At 44.8% G+C, this 27,500-nt stretch overlaps 1 protein-coding gene across 1 annotated transcript in view; it reads left to right on the top strand.

Annotated features, from left to right (window-relative positions):
* The window catches only part of LOC112237660 (disabled homolog 2-interacting protein), a 302,902-nt gene that overhangs the window by 267,026 nt on the left and 8,376 nt on the right, over positions 1-27,500 (top strand). Inside the window, 8 exon segments of the mRNA XM_042302491.1 lie at positions 942-1,086; positions 1,407-1,643; positions 2,119-2,261; positions 2,264-2,319; positions 3,369-3,565; positions 10,189-10,477; positions 10,479-11,090; positions 23,017-23,151. Of these exon segments, the coding sequence (XP_042158425.1) occupies positions 942-1,086; positions 1,407-1,643; positions 2,119-2,261; positions 2,264-2,319; positions 3,369-3,565; positions 10,189-10,477; positions 10,479-11,090; positions 23,017-23,151 (1,814 nt within the window).

Raw genomic sequence — 27,500 nt, 5'->3', positions numbered from 1 at the left:
AGTGTCTGACTTGTCTCTCTCTCCCTGTGTTGTAGCTGAGTTGACTGAATGTTACTGTCTGCCTGTGTCTCTCTCTCCCTGTGTTGTACCTGAGTTGACTGAATGTTACTGTCTGACTTTGTCTCTCTCTCCCTGTGTTGTAGCTGAGTTGAAGTTGACTGAATGTTACTGTCTGACTGTGTCTCTCTCTCCCTGTCTTATACCTGAGTTGACTGAATGTTAGTGTCTGACTTGTCTCTCTCTCCCTGTGTTGTAGGTGAGTTGACTGAATGTTAGTGTCTGACTTGTCTCTCTCTCCCTGTGTTGTAGGTGAGTTGTCTGAATGTTAGTGTCTGACTTGTCTTTCTCTCCCTGTGTTATAGGTGAGTTGTCTGAATGTTAGTGTCTGACTTGTCTCTCTCCCTGTGTTGTAGGTGAGTTGTCTGAATGTTAGTGTCTGACTTGTCTTTCTCTCCCTGTGTTGTAGGTGAGTTGTCTGAATGTTAGTGTCTGACTTGTCTTTCTCTCCCTGTGTTGTAGCTGAGTTGACTGAATGTTAGTGTCTGACTTGTCTTTCTCTCCCTGTGTTGTAGGTGAGTTGTCTGAATGTTAGTGTCTGACTTGTCTTTCTCTCCCTGTGTTATAGGTGAGTTGTCTGAATGTTAGTGTCTGACTTGTCTCTCTCCCTGTGTTGTAGGTGAGTTGTCTGAATGTTAGTGTCTGACTTGTCTTTCTCTCCCTGTGTTGTAGGTGAGTTGTCTGAATGTTAGTGTCTGACTTGTCTCTCTCTCCCTGTGTTGTAGGTGAGTTGTCTGAATGTTAGTGTCTGACTTGTCTTTCTCTCCCTGTGTTGTAGGTGAGTTGTCTGAATGTTAGTGTCTGACTTGTCTTTCTCTCCCTGTGTTGTAGGTGAGTTGACTGAATGTTACTGTCTGACTTGTCTTTCTCTCACTGTGTTGTAGGTGAGTTTATCAAGGCGTTGTATGAGTCAGATGAGAACTGTGAGGTGGACCCGTCCAAGTGTTCGTCCAATGACCTGCAGGAGCACCAGAGCAACCTGAAGATGTGCTGTGAGCTGGCCTTCTGCAAGATCATCAACTCCTACTGGTAACTTCTGGGACACCACCCACAATGCATTACCAATGAAATGTGTTGTTACCATGTGTTTAGAAATTCATACCATAGTGATATGGCCATTGGTGGACATTCCGCCAATGCTTTCAGCTCTTACTGTTAGCTGTTCTATAGTTGCTATGCAGGACCTAAATTCACCTGTTCAAACAGCAGAAAGTGTAGCTCTCTGTAGCTCGGTAATATGAGAGTGAAAATAAATAGGTGTGTGGAAAGTGTACCTACCTCCATATTGTGTGTGGAAAGTGTACCTACCTCCATATTGCCGTTAACACCTCTTTTCCCTCCCCCTGCAGTGTGTTTCCACGGGAACTCAAGGAGGTGTTTGCATCGTGGCGACAGGAGTGCAGTAGCCGGGGGCGACCGGACATCAGCGAGCGTCTGATCAGTGCGTCTCTGTTCCTGCGTTTCCTGTGTCCGGCCGTTATGTCCCCGTCGCTTTTCAACCTGATGCAGGAATACCCTGATGACCGCACCGCACGCACACTCACACTCATCGCCAAGGTCACGCAGAACCTGGCCAACTTCGCCAAGTGAGTGTGTGTGTGGGTTTATGGAGTGTGTGTATTGGTGTTGAGTGCGTGTGTGTGTTTGAGAGAGAGTATGTGTTCTATATACTCAACCTATCTCTCTCTCTCTCTCTCTCTCTCTCTCTCTCTCTCTCTCTCTCTCCCTCCCTCCCTCCCTCCCTCCCTCCCTCCCTCCCTCCCTCCCCCTTTCCCCCTCCATCCATCCCTCTCTATCCCTCCCTCCCCTCCCTCCCTCCCTCCCTACCTCCCTCCCTCTCCTCCCCCCCTCCCACCCCCCCTCCCTCCCTCCCTCCGCTCCCCTCCCACCCATCCCTCCCTCCCTCCCTCCCAACCCCTATCTCCCCCTTTCCCCCTCCATCCATCCCTCTCTATCCCTCCCCTCCCCTCCCACCCCTCCCTCCCCCTTTCCCCCTCTATCCATCCCTCTCTATCTATCTCTCCCTCCCCTCCCACCCCTCCCTCCCTCCATCTCTCCCAGGTTTGGCAGTAAGGAGGAGTACATGTCCTTTATGAACCAGTTCCTGGAACATGAGTGGACCAACATGCAGCGCTTCCTGCTGGAGATCTCTAACCCAGAGACCATCTCTAACACTGCAGGGTTCGAAGGTTACATAGACCTGGGACGGAGCTGTCCACCCTGCACAACCTGCTGTCAGAGGTCGTCTCTACCATGGACCAGGTAGGGCTGACCAGGCAATGACAACTAATACAATGGACATAGTAGTAGTCACATGAAATATACAGCATACTGTATAGGGACAGGAGCTTTTTCCAAGACTCCAGGTCCCAAGTTTATCCTGACTATGTTAACTGATTAGGAACAACTCCAGGTCCCTAGTTGTAACCTCTATAACTAGCCTGGAGTTTTCCCCTGGTCAGGTCATGAAGTCAGGACTAAATACATAATAATATTATCAGCACAGCCCTTCTGCATTTAGTAATGTACTGCGAGCAGTAGCATGTTAACCTAACTAGATTCAATCATGTGTACAGCACGCTATTGCTTACATAATACAACGACTGCTGTGAGACTGAGTGCTCTATTGGAATGCTCTGAGGGCCTGGGAGGACATAGATATACAACACTATGTTTATGTGGGAGGCATCCAAATGGATTTGTAGGGACACCTAGTGCATTAGCCATGGTTCCGCATGGAGAGCCATCCCAGCGTGTTAATTACTTGGTATATTGGGGGCAAAGCCCATAGACTCTGTGTGCTGCATCCCATCCTCACTGAAGACAGCACTCCCGTCCGTCTCCAACCAAAATAAAGTCCTTCAAGCCTCTGAGGCCGGCCTGTTTCATTATTCAGACTGAAGGACATAATCAGAGGGAGATTAGCTCTCTGTAATGGGAACAAGAATACCCCAGCCAGGCTCACTGTCTGATACAGGCACAGGGAGGTCTCTACTGATATCCAAGGTTTAAGTCAGTGCATGTAAAAGTTACAAAATTGCCACATGAATGCTTAAATCGGTTCAAACAGTAGAGTAGAAAACTGTGAAGGATGCCATGAATACACAGCTTAACAGTGAACCTAAGTAGGAGGAAGTTTGCCCCAAACAAGGCCAGTCTTGCATCTCCCATACTGCCCCGCCCTAATGAGTTATTAGGTTTGGAAAGGATTAAACTGATCCTAGACCTGTGTCCAAAGGCCTCAACTTCTACACAGAGCTACCATGACCGCTGACCCTATCTCTGACCTCGAACCCCTCTTTAACCCTCAGAGCTCCGCCTCCAAGCTAGGTCCCCTACCCAGGATCCTCCGGGAGGTGAACACAGCGCTGAACAACCCGTCCAGCATGACCATGAGCATGACCCCTCCGTCCTCCTCTGACCGTATGGGGTCACCGCCCAATGCTGGGGCAGGCTGCAGCATCTCCACCGGCCTACAGAAGATGGCCATCGACAATGACCTTTCAGGGTAAGGACAGGGTTTGGGATAAAAGAAAGGGAATGAGGGTGGGGTAAGGGTTAAGAAGAACAAGAACAGATAAAGCTAGGGGTATGGGTAAGGACAGGGTAAGGGTTAAGGAGAACAAGAGCAGATAAAGCTAGGGGTATGGGTAAGGACAGGGTAAGGTTTAAGGAGAACAAGAGCAGATAAAGCTAGGGGTATGGGTAAGGACAGGGAAAGGGTTAAGGAGAACAAGAGCAGATAAAGCTAGGGGTATGGGTAAGGACAGGGTAAGGGTTAAGGACAACAAGAACAGATAAAGCTAGGGGTATGGGTTAGGACAGGGTAGGGGTTAAGGAGAACAAGAACTGATACAGCTAGGGGTATGGATAAGGACAGAGTAAGGGTTAGGAAGAACAAGAACAGATGAAGCTAGGGGTATGGGTAAAGACAGGGTAAGGGTTAGGAAGAACAAGAACAGATAAAGCTAGGGGTATGGGTAAAGACAGGGTAAGGGTTAGGAAGAACAAGAACAGATAAGGCTAGGGGTATGGGTAAAGACAGGGTAAGGGTTTAGGAGAACAAGAACAGATAAAGCTAGGGGTATGGGTAAGGACAGGGTAAGGGTTAGGAAGAACAAGAACAGATGAAGCTAGGGGTATGGGTAAAGACAGGGTAATGGTTAGGAAGAACAAGAACAGATAAAGCTAGGGGTATGGGTAAAGACAGGGTAAGGGTTAGGAAGAACAAGAACAGATGAAGCTAGGGGTATGGGTAAAGACAGGGTAATGGTTAGGAAGAACAAGAACAGATAAAGCTAGGGGTATGGGTAAAGACAGGGTAAGGGTTAGGAAGAACAAGAACAGATGAAGCTAGGGGTATGGGTAAGGACAGGGAAAGGGTTAAGGAGAACAAGAACAGATAAAGCTAGGGGTATGGATTAGGACAGGGTAGGGGTTAAGGAGAACAAGAACTGATACAGCTAGGGGTATGGATAAGGACAGAGTAAGGGTTAGGAAGAACAAGAACAGATGAAGCTAGGGATATGGGTAAAGACAGGGTAAGGGTTAGGAAGAACAAGAACAGATGAAGCTAGGGGTATGGGTAAAGACAGGGTAATGGTTAGGAAGAACAAGAACAGATAAAGCTAGGGGTATGGGTAAAGACAGGGTAAGGGTTAGGAAGAACAAGAACAGATAAGGCTAGGGGTATGGGTAAAGACAGGGTAAGGGTTTAGGAGAACAAGAACAGATAAAGCTATAGGGGTATGGGTAAGGACAGGGTAAGGGTTAGGAAGAACAAGAACAGATAAAGCTAGGGGTATGGGTAAAGACAGGGTAAGGATTAAGGAGAACAAGAACAGATAAAGCTAGGGGTATGGGTAAGGACAGGGTAAGGATTAAGGAGAACAAGAACAGATAAAGCTAGGGGTATGGATAAGGACAGGGTAAGGATTAAGGAGAACAAGAACAGATAAAGCTAGGGGTATGGGTAAAGACAGGGTAAGGGTTAAGGAGAACAAGAACAGATAAGGCTAGGGGTATGGGTAAAGACAGGGTAAGGGTTAGGAAGAACAAAAACAGATAAGGCTAGGGGTATGGGTAAAGACAGGGTAAGGGTTTAGGAGAACAAGAACAGATAAAGCTAGGGGTATGGGTAAAGATAGGGTACGGGTTAAGAAGAACAAGAACAGATAAAGCTAGGAGTATGGGTAAAGACAGGGTAAGGGTTAGGAAGAACAAGAACAGATAAAGCTAGGGGTATGGGTAAGGACAGGGTAAGGGTTAAGGACAACAAGAACAGATAAAGCTAGGGGTATGGGTAAAGACAGGGTAAGGGTTAAGGAGAACAAGAACAGATAAGGCTAGGGGTATGGGTAAAGACAGGGTAAGGGTTAGGAAGAACAAAAACAGATAAGGCTAGGGGTATGGGTAAAGACAGGGTAAGGGTCAAGGAGAACAAGAACAGATAAAGCTAGGGTTATGGGTAAGGACAGGGTAAGGGTTAAGGAGACAAGAACAGATAAAGCTAGGGGTATGGGTAAAGACAGGGTAAGGGTTAAGGAGAACAAGAACAGATACAGCTATAGGGGTATGGGTAAGGACAGGGTAAGGGTTAAGGACAACAAGAACAGATAAAGCTAGGGGTATGGGTAAAGACAGGGTAAGGGTTTAGGAGAACAAGAACAGATAAAGCTAGGGGTATGGATAAGGACAGGGTAAGGGTTAAGGAGAACAAGAACAGATAAAGCTAGGGGTATGGGTAAAGACAGGGTAAGGGTTAGGAAGAACAAGAACAGATGAAGCTAGGGGTATGGGTAAAGACAGGGTAAGGGTTAGGAAGAACAAGAACAGATAAAGCTAGGGGTATGGGTAAAGACAGGGTAAGGGTTAAGAAGAACAAGAACAGATAAAGCTAGGGGTATGGGTAAGGACAGGGTAAGGATTAAGGAGAACAAGAACAGATAAAGCTAGGGGTATGGGTAAGGACAGGGTAATGGTTAGGAAGAACAAGAACAGATAAAGCTAGGGGTATGGGTAAAGACAGGGTAATGGTTAGGAAGAACAAGAACAGATGAAGCTAGGGGTATGGGTAAAGACAGGGTAAGGGTTTAGGAGAACAAGAACAGATAAAGCTATAGGGGTATGGGTAAGGACAGGGTAAGGGTTAGGAAGAACAAGAACAGATAAAGCTAGGGGTATGGGTAAAGACAGGGTAAGGGTTAAGGAGAACAAGAACAGATAAGGCTAGGGGTATGGGTAAGGACAGGGTAAGGATTAAGGACAACAAGAACAGATAAAGCTAGGGGTATGGGTAAAGACAGGGTAAGGGTTTAGGAGAACAAGAACAGATAAAGCTAGGGGTATGGATTAGGACAGGGTAAGGGTTAAGGAGAACAAGAACTGATACAGCTAGGGGTATGGATAAGGACAGGGTAAGGGTTAAGGAGAACAAGAACAGATAAAGCTAGGGGTATGGGTAAGGACAGGGTAAGGGTTAAGGAGAACAAGAACAGATAAAGCTAGGGGTATGGGTAAGGACAGGGTAAGGGTTAAGGAGAACAAGAACAGATAAAGCTAGGGGTATGGGTAAGGACAGGGTAAGGGTTAAGGAGAACAAGAACAGATAAAGCTAGGGGTATGGGTAAAGACAGGGTAAGGGTTAGGAAGAACAAAAAGGAAAGGGTATAGGTAAGCATGGTTAAGGGGTTTCTCGTTTGGGCAAAAGTCCGTCCACCATCCTCTCTCCTCTGTGACCCAAAAAGCGATAAGTGGTTGAGTGGTCAAGGAGTGTCTCAGTTCATTAGTAGGCAAACGGAAGACGGTCCTCCCCTCCTCTATAGCCTCCTTTTGGCAAGGAAGCACAAGTGTTTTGATACCTGTCACACCCTCTTTGAATCAGCTTTATACTTTTGAGGAGAAAACCATGCACACGTTTCAGAAAACCATATGATACTTGTGATTTTATCTATAAATGTCTGGCACAACTAAGTTGTTCCTGTCACTTTACACTTTTATTTGGGGATCCACTTCTGTAAACGTCATTTGCCTGAAGAAGGGTCTCATTTTATACTGGCGCATTTTCGTCCACGTTCCCTATCCTCACCGCATCTCCTCGATTACCTTTGACCTTTTTCAAAAGTAGGCGAGAGAGGACAGAGGAGGGAAGACGCAGGAGTTGAGCAAATCCAATTGACGAGCCCACTTTATCAGGCCACGCTAATGTGCCCCTTCTTCCCCTTCTCATCAGGCTGGCAGTGAACCTGCAACCCCAGTCAGATTTATGGAGGCTGGAGTGAACGGTCTAGCATTCTAGCAGTCCTTATTAATTACACCACATTCACAGAGAGAGGGAGAGAGGGAGAGAGGGAGGGAGAGAGAGCGAGCAGTCGTAGGTAGAAAATAGAGGTTTAGGGAGAGAGAGAGTATTAACGAGAGAGAGAGATTATGGGAACATAAATTGTGTCTGTCAAGGTAATTGCCAGACAATAAAGCTGTAGACTTGGTGGTGAAGGAGAGAAGGGAGGATGAGTGCGGATCACTTAACTAGCTATATGACTCACATCCTCCTCTACTGATGGGCTGCTGTTTCTATACCATGTGTCCTGTTGAGTTGCTGTTTCTATACCATGTGTCCTGTTGAGTTGCTGTTTCTATACCACATGTCCTGTTGAGTTGCTGTTTCTATACCACATGTCCTGTTGAGTTGCTGTTTCTATACCGTGTGTCCTGTTGGGCTGTGGTTCTATACCATGTGTCCTGTTGAGTTGCTGTTTCTATACCATGTGTCCTGTTGAGTTGCTGTTTCTATACCATGTGTCCTGTTGAGTTGCTGTTTCTATACCATGTGTCCTGTTGAGTTGCTGTTTCTATACCACATGTCCTGTTGGGCTGTGGTTCTATACCATGTGTCCTGTTGGGCTGTGGTTCTATACCATGTGTCCTGTTGAGTTGCTGTTTCTATACCACATGTCCTGTTGGGCTGTGGTTCTATACCATGTGTCCTGTTGGGCTGTGGTTCTATACCTTGTGTCCTGTTGGGCTGTGGTTCTATACCATGTGTCCTGTTGGGCTGTGGTTCTATACCATGTGTCCTGTTGGGTTGCTGTTTCTATACCATGTGTCCTGTTGGGCTGTGGTTCTATACCATGTGTCCTGTTGGGCTGTGGTTCTATACCATGTGTCCTGTTGGGCTGTGGTTCTATACCATGTGTCCTGTTGGGCTGTGGTTCTATACCATGTGTCCTGTTGAGTTGCTGTTTCTATACCATGTGTCCTGTTGAGTTGCTGTTTCTATACCATGTGTCCTGTTGGGCTGTGGTTCTATACCACATGTCCTGTTGGGCTGTGGTTCTATACCATGTGTCCTGTTGGGCTGTGGTTCTATACCATGTGTCCTGTTGGGCTGTGGTTCTATACCATGTGTCCTGTTGGGCTGTGGTTCTATACCATGTGTCCTGTTGGGCTGTGGTTCTATACCATGTGTCCTGTTGGGCTGTGGTTCTATACCATGTGTCCTGTTGAGTTGCTGTTTCTATACCATGTGTCCTGTTGTGTTGCTGTTTCTGTTTCTATTCCTGTGTCCTGTTGTGTAGGATGAGTGCAGGGCTCCCTTGAAAAAAGCCCTTGGTCTCAATAGGACTCCCTGCTAAAAGGTTAAATAAAATAAAATTGTGGTTTGACACTTAAGTGTTTCATGTGTGGGATGAAGGGTTTGACTTGTTATGTTTTCATGTCTGTAAGGAGTAATAGATACAGCACATCAACATCTACCTCTATCTTTCTCTCTGTCACTCAATCCCTCTCTTCTTCCCTCTCTCTCTCTCTCTCTCTCTCTCTTTCTCAAGTCAATTCAATTGACTTTATTGACATGACAAGTTCATTATTACTTACATTTTCAAAGTAAGCATATCGAAAAATATAAATAAAATATATTTATATATAAATAAATGGTGGGACCAACAGCAATAATAATAGTAGTAGTGGACATGGGATTACCATTAACAACAACTACAGCAACAACAACAATATTAATCAGAACAACAATACATTAAAGCAATGGTAGTAGACCAGTGTCAACTTGACTGAAAAGACAGTCTCTCTCTCATGACTGAGAAGACACATGACATGGTATGAAAGATAAAACAAAACGAGATGGGAAATATTATCGACATTACTTTGCACTTTTCACTGGCTGTCCCTCAGGTTGTAGCAGGAGGACACATATTTGGCTTTTCACTGGCTGTCCCTCAGGTTGTGGCAGGAGGACACATATTTGGCTGCCAAAACTGCACATTTTGGCTTTTCACACAATAAATATTAGATTTTTTTCTTCATCTTTTATAGTTTCAAATTCTTTGTATTGAATTATACTTTTGGGAAAGAAATATTCTCTGCATTTGTCACAGTGTAATAGGAAATGCAGCTCTGTCTCTACCTCTCCCCTGGAGCAGAATGAGCACAGCCTGTCCTCTCTGGGCAGCCAGGTTTGTCTGTGACGACCGGTCTCTATAGCCAGACTGTGCATACTGAGTCTGTACCTAGTTAATGTTTTCCTCAGTTTTCTATCAGTCACAGTGGTCAGATAGTCTGCCACCATGTACTGTGTGTTTAGAGACAAATAGCATTGAAGTTTACTTTGATTTTTTTGTGGTGTCTTTCCAATAGGTGACATATTTTTCTTTTTGTTTTGTGATGATTTGGTTGGGCCAGATTTTCTGAGTGTTGTCCTGAGGCTCTATGGGGTTGGTTTGGGTTGGTGAACTGAGTCTCAGAACCAGCTGCCGAGGGGACTCTTCTCTTTTTTCATCTCTTGACATTGTAGAGCTGTGTGATGGAATGTTTTGGGGTCACTTGTTTTTAGATGGTTGTAAAATTTGATGGCTCTTTTTTCTATTCGAATGAGGAGGGGGTATTTGCCCAATTCTGCTCTACATGCGTTATTTGGAGTTATTCTTTGCACTTGCAATACAGTCTTGCAAAACTGCATGCAATACTTCAATTGGATGTTTGTCCCATTTGGTAAATTCATTATTAGAGATTGGACCCCATACTTCACTGCCATATAGAGCAATTGGTTCTATAACTCTCTCTAACTCTCTCTCTCTCTCTGTCTCTCTCTCTCTCTCTCTCTCTCTCTCTCTCTCTCAGGTTGGTGGACTTCACCCGGTTACCCTCCCCCCCCCCGGAGAACAAGGAACTCTTCTTTGTCACCAGGAACGCTGGGATCCAGCCCACCCCGGCCCGCAGCTCTAGCTACTCTGAATCCAATGAGCCCGACCTGGGCATAGCCAACGGCAGCAAGAGCCTGTCCATGGTGGACCTCCAGGACCCCCGCAGCTTAGAGAGTGGCCCAGGCCCTGGCCCAGGCCCTGGCCCGTCAGACGGCCTGGGAGAGGGCATCGTTCCTGGGGAGTGTGGTCGGCCCGAACCCCCAGGGGAACATCATTGGAGGTCCTACTCTGAGAAGGCCCGTCCAGACCCCCACCACCCCCGGATCGGAGAGCGCCCCAGGCAGACCTGCTCAGCTTCTAGCCCCCCTGTCCTTCCAGAACCCAGTCTACCAGATGGCGGCAGGGCTGCCCTTGTCGCCGCGGGGCCTGGTCGACTCGGGTTCTGAGGGCCACAGCTCCCACAGTTCCCATAGCAACAATGAGGATGGGCCAGGAGGAGGAGGGGGGATACACAACTCCTTCCTGAACCACGGAGTAGGAGGTGGTGGGAGCAGCGTGGAGGAGTATGCCCGTCGTTCGGGGGAGTTCATAGGCACGCGGAGGCAGCTGTCACTCACAGAGGCCCAGCACCAGCCCACCGTGCCCAGACAGAATAGCGCTGGCCCCCAGCGCAGGATAGACCAGCCCCCTCCACAGACCACCGTCACCAGGGGCCGCACGCCCCCAAACCTGCTCAACAGCGGGCCCTACCCGCGCCCCTCCAGCAGCAGCATGATGTCATCCCCCGACTGGCCCGGCAACGGGGCGCGGCTACGGCAACAGTCGTCGTCATCAAAAGGAGACAGCCCAGAGAGCAAGCAGAGAGCCCAGCACAAACAGGTAGGGCACTCAGACAGTAGTACAGACACACTCCCAGCTAAAACACACACACAAACACACTCAACACTAGTACAAAGGAGTGTGTATGCATGGGATAGCGAGGTTATTTGCTGACAGCCATGATGGTAGCTTTAGTGAGGGCTGCAGGGCTTCGACTGTCTGGGAGGTTCATCTCATACTGTATCATTGTAAAACAATAGAATTAGTTTCTCAGTTCATTTTCAGGCTAAATAAAGCTTTAAATAAACAAATAATACTCTGTTGTGGAAAGCTTCCACTAATACCACTTGATCGCATGTTAACAATGCCTGTATATGTGTGTGGGTGGTGTCTGAGCTCTCCTGTTATTCTATCTAATCAATGACAGTCATTGGAGCAGCCAGTGTGTATTAATAGTAATCCCATGTGTCTCTGCATAGTTAGAGGTGGAAGTCTAATAGCACAAGATCACTGGTAAACTTCTGTATGCGTAGGCCTATTGTTTCCTGGTTATGTACTAACAACACCAAATAGAGGATTTTCTAGAGTTTTGTCATTATTAGCATTATGCTTATTTGTGAAGGTGGCCCTTGGTTGAATCAGGATTAGGTTGCTAGATACAGCAATGTAATGCAGAGTTACATGCATGTATTTTATCAAGTCTCAAGGCTGGTTTATGGTTAGCTTATCATTAGCAGTTCATAGTAATGCACTCAAATCTTGCTGAGATGTGTACATGTGTGGCTGTGTGTATCGCTGTTGGGAGTTATAGTGTACTGTTTCTGCTACCGTCCTCTGGGCTGTTAAAGATGACCTCTTAACAAGCAGGTCACTGATAGGCTGGCTGGTCGAAGGTTGCCCCTGGTGATCTCTGGCCTCAAGGTGACAGGAAGGACATTTACATTCCCAGTTCCCACAATGCCCTGCTCTCCTCTAGGGACTGATTGATCGCTCAGCTTAGTGATTGGCTGACTAGTATAGCCCAAGGGTTAATGGGTTTGTCATGGAAACCCGATGGACGCCATTCAGAATCAGAATCACCTTTAATCATTGCCAATGACATTTACACATACTCAGAGTTGTACTTGTTGATATTGTGTTGCTAGTGATAGACAACATTTAGAGACAGAATACAGACAACAGAGTTTAAAATAAGTTTACATACATTATATACAAGTAGGTAGAGTGAGCATAGAGCTATAAGAGAATGAGCAGATATACAATATCCAGTGGGTATACGGTTGAAATACAGTGGGTATACGGTTGATATACAGTGGGTATACGGTTGAAATACAGTGGGTATATGGTTGATATCCAGTAGGTATACGTTTGAAATACAGTGGGTATATGGTTGATATACAATGGGTATATGGTTGAAATACAGTGGGTATATGGTTGATATCCAGTGGGTATATGGTTGAAATACAGTGGGTATATGGTTGATATCCAGTGGGTATACAGTTGATATCCAGTAGGTATACGGTTGAAATACAGTGGGTATACGGTTGATATCCAGTGGGTATACGGTTGAAATACAGTGGGTATACGGTTGATATACAGTGGGTATACGGTTGAAATACAGTGGGTATACGGTTGAAATACAGTGGGTATACGGTTGATATCCAGTAGGTATACGGTTGAAATACAGTGGGTATACGGTTGATATACAGTCGGTATACGGTTGAAATACAGTGGGTATACGGTTGAAATACAGTGGGTATATGGTTGAAATACAGTGGGTATACGGTTGATATACAGTGGGTATATGGTTGATATACAGTGGGTATACGGTTGATATACAGTGGGTATATGGTTGAAATACAGTGGGTATACGGTTGATATACAGTGGGTATATGGTTGATATACAGTGGGTATACGGTTGAAATACAGTGGGTATATGGTTGATATCCAGTGGGTATACGGTTGATATCCAGTAGGTATACGGTTGAAATACAGTGGGTATATGGTTGATATCCAGTGGGTATACGGTTGATATCCAGTGGGTATATGGTTGATATCCAGTGGGTATACGGTTGATATACAGTGGGTATACGGTTGATATGCAGTGGGTATACGGTTGAAATACAGTGGGTATATGGTTGATATCCAGTGGGTATACGGTTGATATCCAGTGGGTATATGGTTGATATCCAGTGGGTATACGGTTGATATACAGTGGGTATACGGTTGATATGCAGTGGATGTACACATTTACAGTATCAGTATGAATATCTAAATGCAGAGAGATTAACAAAGTGCAATGCAAGTTGGGTGCAGTTATTTAGTGTACAGTTCAGAGATGGATTGATGCGGTGTGCAGCATAGAGTGCATAGTCCTTTAGTCTCTGTGGTTGGTGAGGGCCACAGCATAGTCCTTTAGTCTCTGTGGTTGGTGAGGGCTACAGCATAGTCCTTTAGTCTCTGTGGTTGGTGAGGGCCACAGCATAGTCCTTTAGTCTCTGTGGTTGGTGAGGGCCACAGCATAGTCCTTTAGTCTCTGTGGTTGGTGAGGGCTACAGCATAGTCCTTTAGTCTCTGTGGTTGGTGAGGGCCACAGCATAGTCCTTTAGTCTCTGTGGTTGGTGAGGGCTACAGCATAGTCCTTTAGTCTCTGTGGTTGGTGAGGGCTACAGCATAGTCCTTTAGTCTCTGTGGTTGGTGAGGGTCACAGCATAGTCCTTTAGTCTCTGTGGTTGGTGAGGGTCACAGCATAGTCCTTTAGTCTCTGTGGTTGGTGAGGGTCACAGCATAGTCCTTTAGTCTCTGTGGTTGGTGAGGGCCACAGCATAGTCCTTTAGTCTCTGTGGTTGGTGAGGGTCACAGCATAGTCCTTTAGTCTCTGTGGTTGGTGAGGGTCACAGCATAGTCCTTTAGTCTCTGTGGTTGGTGAGGGCCACAGCATAGTCCTTTAGTCTCTGTGGTTGGTGAGGGTCACAGCATAGTCCTTTAGTCTCTGTGGTTGGTGAGGGCCACAGCATAGTCCTTTAGTCTCTGTGGTTGGTGAGGGTCACAGCATAGTCCTTTAGTCTCTGTGGTTGGTGAGGGCCACAGCATAGTCCTTTAGTCTCTGTGGTTGGTGAGGGTCACAGCATATTCCTTTAGTCTCTGTGGTTGGTGAGGGCCACAGCATAGTCCTTTAGTCTCTGTGGTTGGTGAGGGTCACAGCATAGTCCTTTAGTCTCTGTGGTTGGTGAGGGCCACAGCATAGTCCTTTAGTCTCTGTGGTTGGTGAGGGCCACAGCATAGTCCTTTAGTCTCTGTGGTTGGTGAGGGTCACAGCATAGTCCTTTAGTCTCTGTGGTTGGTGAGGGTCACAGCATAGTCCTTTAGTCTCTGTGGTTGGTGAGGGTCACAGCATAGTCCTTTAGTCTCTGTGGTTGGTGAGGGTCACAGCATAGTCCTTTAGTCTCTGTGGTTGGTGAGGGCCACAGCATAGTCCTTTAGTCTCTGTGGTTGGTGAGGGTCACAGCATAGTCCTTTAGTCTCTGTGGTTGGTGAGGGCCACAGCATAGTCCTTTAGTCTCTGTGGTTGGTGAGGGTCACAGCATAGTCCTTTAGTCTCTGTGGTTGGTGAGGGCCACAGCATAGTCCTTTAGTCTCTGTGGTTGGTGAGGGCCACAGCATAGTCCTTTAGTCTCTGTGGTTGGTGAGGGCCACAGCATAGTCCTTTAGTCTCTGTGGTTGGTGAGGGCCCAGCACGGGGAAGAAACTGTTCAGGTGGCGGGAGGTCATGAGTGACCTGAAACGCCTGCCAGAGGTGAATTTCTGGATGTGTGGGTGACCGGGTGGGAGGGGTCGGGATGATCTTTCCTGCACGCTTCCTTGCCCTGAAGTCTTGGCTTCCTTGCCCTGAAGTCTTGCAGGACCTCGATGGACTCAACAATTGATGCGTAAAACCAGATCAGGATTAACTGGGAGATGTTGAGTTTTTTCACCTGCCAAAAGTAGTCCATCCGCTGGTGTGCCTCCTTGCCAGGCCGCAGTTGCAATGAGAACTTGTTCTCAACTAGCCTACCTGGTTAAATAAAGGTGAAATAAAATTTTAAAAATGGTGACCTCTGTGATGTTGTCCTCCAACTTAAGGTTGTGGGAGATGATAGTCCACAGGAATTTGAAGGATTCAGCCGTGCTAACAGTTGAGCCATTAATCTCCAGGGGGAGAGATGGTGGGAGGAGTCTTCTGAAGTCAACCACCATCTCCATGGTTTTGTCTGTGTTGAGTTCCAGGTTATTGCGACTGCACGAGGCCACCAGCTGGTCGATCTCTCCACGGTTCATTGACTCATCGCCTTTGGTGATGAGACAGACCAAGTGGCGTCATCTGCAAACTTGAGTAGTTTGACAGATGCGATATTGGAGGTGCTGTCATTGGTGTAGAGTGAGTGAGTAGAGGTGAGAGCATGCATCCTTGCAGCGCTCTGGTGCTGAGGATAAAGAGTCCGAAAGGTATTTTCCCAGCTTGACAGATGGAGCTGGACAGGTTCAGCTGGGAGAGTTTGTCTTGTAGCAGTTCTGCGATGATGGTATTGAATGCAGAACTAAAGTCCAGAAACAATATCCTTGCATATGTCTTTGGGTTGAGGATGTAGTGTAGGCCCATGTTGTCTGCGTCATCCTCCACCCTGTCGTGTCTCTGGCTATCTCACACGGGCTATCTCTGGCGGCAGGGTAGCCTAGTGGTTAGAGCGTTGGACTATTAACTGAAAGGTTGCAAGTTCAAATCCACAAGCTGACAAGGTACAAATCTGTCTTTCTGCCCCTGAACAGGCAGTTAACCCACTGTTCCTAGGCTGTCATTGAGAATAAGAATTTGTTCTTAACCTCTTGATTCTAGCCATCCGGGATCGTGAATACAGCCTCAAGCTCATTACCATAACGCAACGTTAACTATTAATGAAAATCGCAAATGAAATGAAATAAATATGCTAGCTCTCAAGCCTTTTGTTAACAACACTGTCATCTCAGATTTTCAAAATATGCTTTTCAACCATAGCAAAACAAGCATTTGTGTAAGATTATTGATAGCTAGCGTTGCATTTAGCGTAGCATTCAGCATGCAACATTTTCACAAAAACAAGAAAAGCATTCAAATAAAATAATTTACCTTTGAAGAACTTCAGATGTTTTCAATGAGGAGACTCTCAGTTAGATAGCAATTGTTCAGTTTTTCCAAAAAGATTATTTGTTTAGGACAAATCGCTCTGTTTTGTTCATCACGTTTAGCTACGAAAAAAACCTGTATCCAGGAGTGTAATTTTCCCTGCAGCTCATTAGCATAACACAACGTTAACTATTCATGAAAATCGCAAATGAAATTAAATTAATATGCTAGCTCTCAAGCTTAGCCTTTTGTTAACAACACTGTCATCTCAGATTTTCAAAATATGCTTCTCAACCATAGCAAAACAAGCATTTGTGTAACAGTATTGATAGCTAGCGTAGCATTTAGCGTTAGCATCAGCAGGCAACATTTTCACAAAAACCAGAAAAGCATTCAAATAAAATCATTTACCTTTGAAGAACTTCGGATGTTTTCAATGAGGAGACTCTCAGTTAGATAGCAAATGTTCAGTTTTTCCTGAAAGATGATTAGTTTAGGAGAAATCGCTCCGTTTGGTGCGTCACGTTTGGCTACCAAAAAAAAACGAAAATTCAGTCATCAAAACGCCGAACTTTTTTCCAAATTAACTCCATAATATCGACTGAAACATGGTAAACATTGTTTAGAATCAATCCTCAAGCTGTTTTTCACATATCTCTTAGATGATATATCGTGTGTGGAAGTGTGCGTTCTCCTCTGAATCTCATGGGAAAATGCCTCCAGTTGAAGATTACGCACCAATTTAGACAAAGGACACCGGGCGGACCCCTGGTAAATGTAGTCTCTTATGGCCAATCTTCCAATGATATGCCTACAAATACGTCACAATGCTGCAGACAACTTGGGGAAACGACAGAAAGGGCAGGCTCATTCCTGGCGCTCTCACAGCCATATAAGGACACAATGGAAAACAGAGCCTCAAAAATTCTGCTCATTTCCTGTTTGAAGTTTCATCTTGGTTTCGCCTGTAGCATGAGTTCTGTGGCACTTACAGATAATATCTTTGCAGTTTTGGAAACGTCAGAGTGTTTTCTTTCCAAAGCTGTCAATTATATGCATAGTCGAGCATCTTTTCGTGACAAAATATTGCACTTAAAACGGGCACGTTTTTTTATCCATAAATTAAAAGAGCGCCCCCTATATCCAAGAAGTTAACTGACTTGCCTAGTAAAATAAAGGTAAAATTAAAATAAAAAAATAATCATTAAATGTGATGACTGTTATTTTATCAAATAATTTCTCTGTAATTATTATTACGTGATTAAACTAATCATCTACATTTAATTAACTAGGAAGTTGGGGCACCACTGAAAATCTTCAGATTACAAAGTTAGAATTTTCTGAATATAACTCTTCAGATATTTTAATATCAGATATATTAGTCTTCTATTAATCAATTATTATTTACCTTACGTCCGTCTCATTTCAAACATGGTAGAATTCTTGTTTATCTGCACGAACCCAGCCTAAACCATGAATCATCCATACACCAATTGGCTTAAACATTTATTTACTATCTAAATAATCACAAAAAATGCATAATCTAACAGTAGATATTGTTTACTAACAATGATAGGGAAGATTCCCTAGTGGGCTAATCCGATATGACGGCTTGGTGGACAAAGGGAAAGGGGTGCGGACTGATAAAGGAGTGGGAAAGACAAAATGGATCACTACACACACTGGATAATTATAGTCATTGAAATGCTAATCCTTTGCACATGAATGGCCGTTCATTCTGAAATAATTGCAATAAATATATTTACGCCCAGGTGTCGTTGTTGTCTTCTCTGTTGGAATCCGTCTGCTGGAGAGTCAGTTCATCAGAGAGTCTCTGGTTACTTCCCGAAGTCACAATGTGCAAGGACCTGACTCCGGAGATGAGAAGCAGGTACGGGGTCAAACATTTATCCAGGAACACGACAGCAACAGCGTCAGCACATGGGTAAACAAGGACATATGACAAACAATCCCGAAGCAGGGAATAGAGCTAGGAAACAGACAGATATAGGGAAGTAAATTCTGCAAGTAATTGAGTCCACGTGAATCCAATGAGCGCTGATGCGCATGACAGGGAAAAGCAGGTGTGCGTACTGAAGGTGGCTTGAATGCGTAATGTTGTGGAGTCTGGCGCCCTTGTGTGCCAGAGGGAGAAAGAGCGGGAGCAGGCGTGACACAATGTCTTTCATGGTGGTAGCTTTATCAGCGGCTCCTGATATTGTCTGTTGTAATGGATACGTCAGGCATCCATTGTTCTTCGAATAGATGTTTTGGGTGTTGTCAGTATTTGCATCCTAGGTTTACATAATTTAGTAATTAGTATCTAAGATTTGTTCTTATTCTGTAGAGATCGATAGTCTCAGAGTTGAACCATTTCCAGCCGTGTAGCCAATGCTCCACATGGTATGGTTAGGAATTCAACAACCATTGCAACCATAACTTACACTGGTGTTTGCGTGGTCTGATGTGAATTTCCTCAGGAGTGGGTTTTATTCGTAACAATACAATAGGCGGTTCCATGACGCCAGATCATGTCTATGTTCACAGGGGCGTGGCCGCTGACTAGTTAAACTTTACAGGGAATACTTACATTTTTAAACCTCTTAAATTTAAGGTTAACCTCACATTACATAATTTCACAAATTATTTAGTCTTTACTCATTCATTTTATACAATAATTAGATGCAAACCTCATAACGGAGGCTCCTGTATAAACAGAGTTATGGTAATGTGGCTGTATTGTCTTTCACAAGGTCACAAACATGAAACAAAACGGACCGGGTCAAACGGAGCTGGCTTCTCCACCGACCGTTTACACATTCTCCAAAATAGGAGTATTGTTCCATTCTCAAATTCTGGGACGTAGTAGAATTGGCCTGGAGAATCCCTTTGTCTTACTGTGAAACTCTCTCTCAATTGCATGGTCAGGGAGAGTCTCTGTGGCATTTACGACCTGGGGCAATAAAACCTGGGTTTAGGAAAGAGAGAGTGAGAGAAAAAGAGAGGGGAGGCCATGATCTACACCCAGAAAGGGCCACGTCATGACAGCCCTCTCAGGGATTTGTTAAGCATGTTGTTTTTAATGCCATCTTTCTTCCTCTTTGAATGCCATTAGATATATATAACAGGTGGATTAGAGAGAGACATTGAGAAGAAAATCAATGCTTGATTGAGTCGCTGTCAGGCTGCACTAACTGGTTTTCAGCTCTGTCTGCTGATGCATGTATTTTTAATAGAGCAATGCTATACTGAGGAGATTGCAACTAAATTGTAATCTGTGTAACACAGCTGTAATCAAAACTGACAAAGTATAGTTTATGAAATGATCCTGTCTCAATCCAGTGTAGAAATTATGATATTGTACAACCTCAACTAACATCACATTAACATGTTATTAACTGACTGACTAAACTGACGAACATCATATATTCAGTTGAAATCTCTTGCCTGTCTTGACCTTGGTATTTGACAATGAAATGACAGGGCAACATTTTAGCTAATATATTTTAATTAATTCAGTTCACCATATTTGAGATTCAAATACAGATATCTAGTCATTTTCAAAGGTTTCAGTTGCGGACTGTTTTGGATCCCACAGTGTTCTCACCAACTGTCAGTCACCATAACTGACACATCTAATGACACACACACACACACACTCACACCAGGATTTCTGTTAGGAAAATGTGTTGACGGCCATTTGAGAAATGTACCTGACCCATATGCATTGGCTGCATAGCCCATTAGGGCTTCCACCCACAGTGATCAGAAGAACAGAAGTCACATGTAGATTATGGTAATGCAGAACACGCAACTCGTGTAATGAAGCAGCCAATAAAACGTAATTTTCAAACATTTGCCAAAATTCTAACCAGCTCACCTGGGAACATTCATAGTCTTTTGTTTGGAAAGCTCCAGGTGAGAAATGAGCATGTGTCTGGTTTCTCTGTCCTGATAATGTTGAGGGAGCGCGTGAGCATGTGTCTGGTTTCTCTGTCCTGATAATGTTGAGGGAGCACGTGAGCATGTGTCTGGTTTCTCTGTCCTGATAATGTTGAGGGAGCGCGTGAGCATGTGTCTGGTTTCTCTGTCCTGATAATGTTGAGGGAGCGCGTGAGCATGTGTCTGGTTTCTCTGTCCTGATAATGTTGAGGGAGCGCGTGAGCATGTGTCTGGTTTCTCTGTCCTGATAATGTTGAGGGAGCGCGTGAGCATGTGTCTGGTTTCTCTGTCCTGATAATGTTGAGGGGCGCGTGAGCATGTGTCTGGTTTCTCTGTCCTGATAATGTTGAGGGAGCGCGTGAACATGTGTCTGGTTTCTCTGTCCTGATAATGTTGAGGGAGCACGTGAGCATGTGTCTGGTTTCTCTGTCCTGATAATGTTGAGGGAGCGCGTGAGCATGCGCAAGCATAGAAATACCTGGGCTGCTGTGCAGAAAGTTAGGAAAGTGTTTTCTAACATCCATTGCTAATGTATGCTATTTGAAAAAAACTTTCCAACAATCTTTCCAACAATCTCCCCATGGATAATCACCAATCCTCAGTGTGAAAGAGCAGTGGAAGTTATAGGTCTACTGCTGCATTGGCCTATGGACAATGAGTTCCATGCGCTCATTTCTTTAGCCGCCAATGGATCACAGTGTATCAATGTGTCCATATGGCAGAAGCTGGTGATATCGCATTAGTTAACTTTTAACTATTCAATTTTTAGCATTTTAATTCAGATCAACGATTTTCAGAAATGAAAACGTTCTTATTAAAATGAAACTGTTCCACGAAAATGTGCATATGAAAATCATAACTGGCACGCAGAATGGTAGAAACGTGAAACTCATGCACTGCCTATGAAGTTTTATAAAAGAATTGCCTCCACGTTTCCATGGTCGGATTTTGCTTATAGGCTACTTTGAAGCACGGTAAGACATGTCCAACAGTATGAAATAAAACATTCAAGTTTCAAACAGTGAAGTATGTTTTCAAAATGCATACTTCCTCCAGCTCACATTGTAAAGTGGTGGGTGACGCACTGATATCCTGTTGCCTGGACTTGAATGGTGAATGGGAGGCGCTCTTCAATTACCAGTTGAGAAATAAAAAATAGTAGCTCTTTTTAATCGTGCACCAAAACTGTTAACACTCATTTGCATGTAGAATTGTTGTGCAATGAATGGACTTATGAAATCATGTGTTTTACTCCAGCAGACCGATAAGCATGACGGTCAAATGTATTTGCATCGACTGGTATTTCCATCAATGAATAAAAAGCATTATTTTGCAATGAGATTTTTTTATACATTCATTTTGTCCAGCAACAGTTTTATCGGCTTTTCATTTTTTTTCATCGGCCAAAAGGCTTTTAATTGATTTTCATTAGCCAAAAAACAATTGCCTGCTAACAGAAACCCTGTCACACACACTCTCTCACAAGCACTCACAAGCAAGTGTCCTCTACAAGCACCAGCCAACACACACACACACACACACACACACACACACACACACACACACACACGCCACTCTGCTTTAGTGTTCTATACATTCCATGTGCATTTCAAGCTTCCTGTGTGTACATACTCTGTATGTGTGGATGTACACTATTAATACAAAGGTATGTGGACACCCCTTCAAATTAGTGGTATCGGCTATTTTAGCCAAACCAATTACTGATAAGTGTATAAAATCGAAAACACTGCCATGCAATCTCCATAGACAAACAGTGGCAGTAGAATGGCCTTACTGAAGAGCTCAGTGGCTTTCATCGTGGCACCATAGGATGCCACCTATCTAACAAGTCAGTTCATAAAATTTCTACCCTGCTAAGAAATTGTAAGTGCTGTTATTGTGAAGTGTAAACATCTAGGAGCAACAACGGCTCAGCCACGAATTGTTAGGCCACACAAGCTCACAGAACGGGACCGCTGAGTGCTGAAGCGTGTATAAATCGTCTGTCCTCGGTTGCAACACTCACTACCGAGTTCCAAACTGCCTCTATAAGCAATGTCAGCACAAGAACTGTTCGTCGGAAGCTTCATGAAATGGGTTTCCATGCTCAATGCCAAGCGCCGCCTGGAGTGGTGTAAAGCTCGCCGCCATTGGACTCCAAAGCAGTGGAAACGCGTTCTCTGGAGTGATGAATCACACTTCGCCATCTGGCAGTCCCACGGACAGATCTGGGTTTGTCAGATGCCAGTAGAACACTACCTGCCCCAATGCATAGTGCCAACTGTAAAGTTAGGTAGAGGAGGAATAATGGTTTAGGGTTGTTTTTCATGGTTCGGGCCCCTTAGTTCCAGTGAAAAGAAATCTTAACCCTACAGCATACAATGACATTCTAGACGATTCTGTTCTTCCAACTTTGTGGCCACAGTTTGGGGAAGGCCCTTTCCTGTTTTAGCATGACTATGCCCCTGTGCATAAAGCGAGATCCATACAGAAATGGTTTGTCGAGATCGGTGTGGAAGAACTTGATTGGCCTGCACAGAGCCCTGACCTCAACCCCATCAAACCCCTTTTGGGATGAATTGGAACGGCGACTGCGAGCCAGGCCTAATCGCCCCAACATCAGTGCCCGACCTCACTAATGCTCTTGTGGCTGAATGGAAGCAAGTCCCCGCAGCAATGTTCCAACATCTAGTGGAAAGCCTTCCCAGAAGAGTGGAGGCTGTTATAGAAGCAAAGGGTGGACCAACTCCATGATTTTGGAATGAGATGTTCGACGAGCAGATGTCCACATCCTATGGATATGTAGTGCATGTACTATGTACCGTATGTCGGTGTGTGTGTACCATATGACGTGTGTGTCCTTCTCGGCTCAGCTCATGTGTGTGTTGTGTTGGTTCCACTAGGGCCCCCTCCCCAGTGAAGCCCAATGCACTGGACCGTACGGCTGCCTGGCTGTTGAATATGAATGTTCAGTATGTAGACCATGAGGGGATGGACCCAGAGTTCAGAAACAGAGAGGATCTCACTCAGGCCGAGAAGGTAACGTCACAAATCAAACTCCATGTAACCTCCTTAACCTCCCAGTACCCCAGTTCTCAGCACCCACCCTTTAGACACCTCCTCTCCACCTAACCCTCAACACTACCCCCCTTGCACTTTAACCAGCACTTTCTCTACTCCCCTCAACTTCCAATGTCAAGCCCTCACTCCTACCCTTAACCCTACCCCCTTACAACTTACAATCACTCACAATAAACCTGCATCTCTAATAACAGATACTCATTTTGTATGGTCAAAGGATTTCAACCAGGTATTCCTAGACTCTTACAGTCAAATTGTGAATGTGTGTGTATGTCCATGTGTGTGTGTGTATGTCCATGTGAGTGTGTATGTCCATGTGTGTGTGTATGTCCATGTGTGTGTGTATGTCCATGTGTGTGTGTATGTCCATGTGTGTGTGTATGTCCATGTGTGTGTGTGTATGTCCATGTGAGTGTGTATGTCCATGTGAGTGTGTATGTCCATGTGTGTGTGTATGTCCATGTGTGTGTGTGTGTGTATGTCCATGTGTGTGTGTATGTCCATGTGAGTGTGTATGTCCATGTGTGTGTGTGTATGTCCATGTGTGTGTATGTCCATGTGTGTGTATGTCCATGTGTGTGTGTGTGTATGTCCATGTGTGTGTGTATGTCCATGTGTGTGTGTATATCCATGTGTGTGTGTATATCCATGTGTGTGTGTATGTCCATGTGTGTGTATGTCCATGTGTGTGTATGTCCATGTGTGTGTGTGTGTGTATGTCCATGTGTGTGTGTATATCCATGTGTGTGTGTATATCCATGTGTGTGTGTATGTCCATGTGTGTGTGTATGTCCATGTGTGTGTGTGTATGTCCATGTGAGTGTATGTCCATGTGTGTGTATGTCCATGTGTGTGTATGTCCATGTGTGTGTATGTCCATGTGAGTGTATGTCCATGTGAGTGTGTATGTCAATGTGTGTGTATGTCCATGTGAGTGTATGTCCATGTGAGTGTGTATGTCAATGTGTGTGAGTGTATGTCAATGTGTGTGTATGTCCATGTGTGTGTATGTCCATGTGAGTGTATGTCCATGTGAGTGTATGTCCATGTGTGTGTATGTCAATGTGTGTGAGTGTATGTCAATGTGTGTGAGTGTATGTCCATGTGAGTGTATGTCAATGTGTGTGAGTGTATGTCCATGTGAGTGTATGTCAATGTGTGTGAGTGTATGTCCATGTGTGTGTATGTCAATGTGTGTGAGTGTATGTCAATGTGTGTGTATGTCCATGTGTGTGTATGTCCATGTGAGTGTATGTCCATGTGAGTGTGTATGTCAATGTGTGTGAGTGTATGTCAATGTGTGTGTATGTCCATGTGAGTGTATGTCCATGTGTGTGTATGTCCATGTGTGTGTATGTCCATGTGAGTGTGTATGTCCATGTGAGTGTATGTCCATGTGTGTGTATGTCCATGTGAGTGTGTATGTCCATGTGAGTGTATGTCCATGTGTGTGTATGTCCATGTGTGTGTATGTCCATGTGTGTGTATGTCCATGTGTGTGTATGTCCATGTGTGTGTATGTCCATGTGTGTGTATGTCCATGTGTGTGTATGTCCATGTGAGTGTATGTCCATGTGAGTGTATGTCCATGTGTGTGTATGTCCATGTGAGTGTGTATGTCCATGTGAGTGTATGTCCATGTGTGTGTATGTCCATGTGAGTGTGTATGTCCATGTGAGTGTGTATGTCCATGTGTGTGTATGTCCATGTGAGTGTATGTCCATGTGTGTGTATGTCCATGTGTGTGTATGTCCATGTGAGTGTGTATGTCCATGTGAGTGTGTATGTCCATGTGTGTGTATGTCCATGTGTGTGTATGTCCATGTGTGTGTATGTCCATGTGTGTGTATGTCCATGTGAGTGTGTATGTCCATGTGAGTGTGTATGTCCATGTGAGTGTGTATGCCCATGTGTGTGAGTGTATGTCAATGTGTGTGTATGTCCATGTGTGTGTGTATGTCCATGTGAGTGTATGTCCATGTGTGTGTATGTCCATGTGTGTGTATGTCCATGTGTGTGTGTATGTCCATGTGAGTGTATGTCCATGTGTGTGTATGTCCATGTGTGTGTATGTCCATGTGTGTGTATGTCCATGTGAGTGTATGTCCATGTGTGTGTGTATGTCCATGTGAGTGTATGTCCATGTGTGTGTATGTCCATGTGTGTGTATGTCCATGTGTGTGTATGTCCATGTGTGTGTGTATGTCCATGTGTGTGTATGTCCATGTGAGTGTATGTCCATGTGTGTGTATGTCCATGTGTGTGTATGTCCATGTGAGTGTATGTCCATGTGTGTGTATGTCCATGTGAGTGTGTATGTCCATGTGAGTGTGTATGTCCATGTGTGTGTGTATGTCCATGTGAGTGTGTATGTCCATGTGAGTGTGTATGTCAATGTGTGTGAGTGTATGTCAATGTGTGTGTATGTCCATGTGTGTGTATGTCCATGTGAGTGTATGTCCATGTGTGTGTATGTCCATGTGAGTGTGTATGTCCATGTGAGTGTGTATGCCCATGTGTGTGTATGCCCATGTGTGTGTATGTCCATGTGTGTGTATGTCCATGTGTGTGTATGTCAATGTGTGTGTATGTCCATGTGTGTGTATGTCCATGTGTGTGTATGTCCATGTGTGTGTATGTCAATGTGTGTGTATGTCCATGTGTGTGTATGTCCATGTGAGTGTATGTCCATGTGAGTGTGTATGTCCATGTGAGTGTGTATGTCCATGTGAGTGTATGTCCATGTGTGTGTATGTCCATGTGTGTGTATGTCCATGTGTGTGTGTATGTCCATGTGAGTGTGTATGTCAATGTGTGTGTATGTCCATGTGAGTGTGTATGTCCATGTGAGTGTATGTCCATGTGAGTGTATGTCCATGTGAGTGTGTATGTCCATGTGTGTGTATGTCCATGTGTGTGTATGTCCATGTGAGTGTGTATGTCCATGTGAGTGTATGTCCATGTGTGTGTATGTCCATGTGAGTGTGTATGTCCATGTGAGTGTATGTCCATGTGTGTGTATGTCCATGTGTGTGTATGTCCATGTGTGTGAGTGTGTATGTCCATGTGAGTGTGTATGTCCATGTGAGTGTGTATGTCCATGTGTGTGTATGTCCATGTGTGTGAGTGTGTATGTCCATGTGTGTGAGTGTGTATGTCCATGTGAGTGTGTATGTCCATGTGAGTGTGTATGTCCATGTGTGTGAGTGTGTATGTCCATGTGTGTGAGTGTGTATGTCCATGTGTGTGAGTGTGTATGTCCATGTGTGTGAGTGTGTATGTCCATGTGAGTGTGTATGCCCATGTGTGTGTATGTCCATGTGAGTGTGTATGTCCATGTGAGTGTGTATGTCCATGTGTGTGAGTGTGTATGTCCATGTGTGTGAGTGTGTATGTCCATGTGTGTGAGTGTGTATGTCCATGTGTGTGAGTGTGTATGTCCATGTGAGTGTGTATGCCCATGTGTGTGTATGTCCATGTGTGTGAGTGTGTATGTCCATGTGAGTGTGTATGTCCATGTGAGTGTGTATGCCCATGTGTGTGTATGTCCATGTGTGTGAGTGTGTATGTCCATGTGTGTGAGTGTGTATGTCCATGTGTGTGAGTGTGTATGTCCATGTGTGTGAGTGTGTATGTCCATGTGAGTGTGTATGCCCATGTGTGTGTATGTCCATGTGTGTGAGTGTGTATGTCCATGTGAGTGTGTATGTCCATGTGAGTGTGTATGCCCATGTGTGTGTATGTCCATGTGTGTGAGTGTGTATGTCCATGTGTGTGAGTGTGTATGTCCATGTGTGTGAGTGTGTATGTCCATGTGTGTGAGTGTGTATGTCCATGTGTGTGAGTGTGTATGTCCATGTGTGTGAGTGTGTATGTCCATGTGTGTGAGTGTGTATGTCCATGTGTGTGAGTGTGTATGTCCATGTGAGTGTGTATGTCCATGTGTGTGTATGTCCATGTGTGTGAGTGTGTATGTCCATGTGAGTGTGTATGTCCATGTGAGTGTGTATGCCCATGTGTGTGTATGTCCATGTGTGTGTATGTCCATGTGTGTGTATGTCCATGTGTGTGTATGTCCATGTGTATGTCCATGTGAGTGTGTATGTCAATGTGTGTGAGTGTATGTCAATGTGTGTGTATGTCCATGTGAGTGTATGTCCATGTGAGTGTATGTCCATGGGTGTGTATGTCCATGTGTGTGTATGTCCATGTGTGTGTATGTCCATGTGAGTGTGTATGTCCATGTGAGTGTATGTCCATGTGTGTGTATGTCCATGTGTGTGTATGTCAATGTGAGTGTGTATGTC

Source organism: Oncorhynchus tshawytscha, linkage group LG20 (assembly GCF_018296145.1).
Source record: "Oncorhynchus tshawytscha isolate Ot180627B linkage group LG20, Otsh_v2.0, whole genome shotgun sequence".
Taxonomy (NCBI): domain Eukaryota; kingdom Metazoa; phylum Chordata; class Actinopteri; order Salmoniformes; family Salmonidae; genus Oncorhynchus; species Oncorhynchus tshawytscha.
This window is presented reverse-complemented; position numbering and strand designations above follow the sequence as displayed.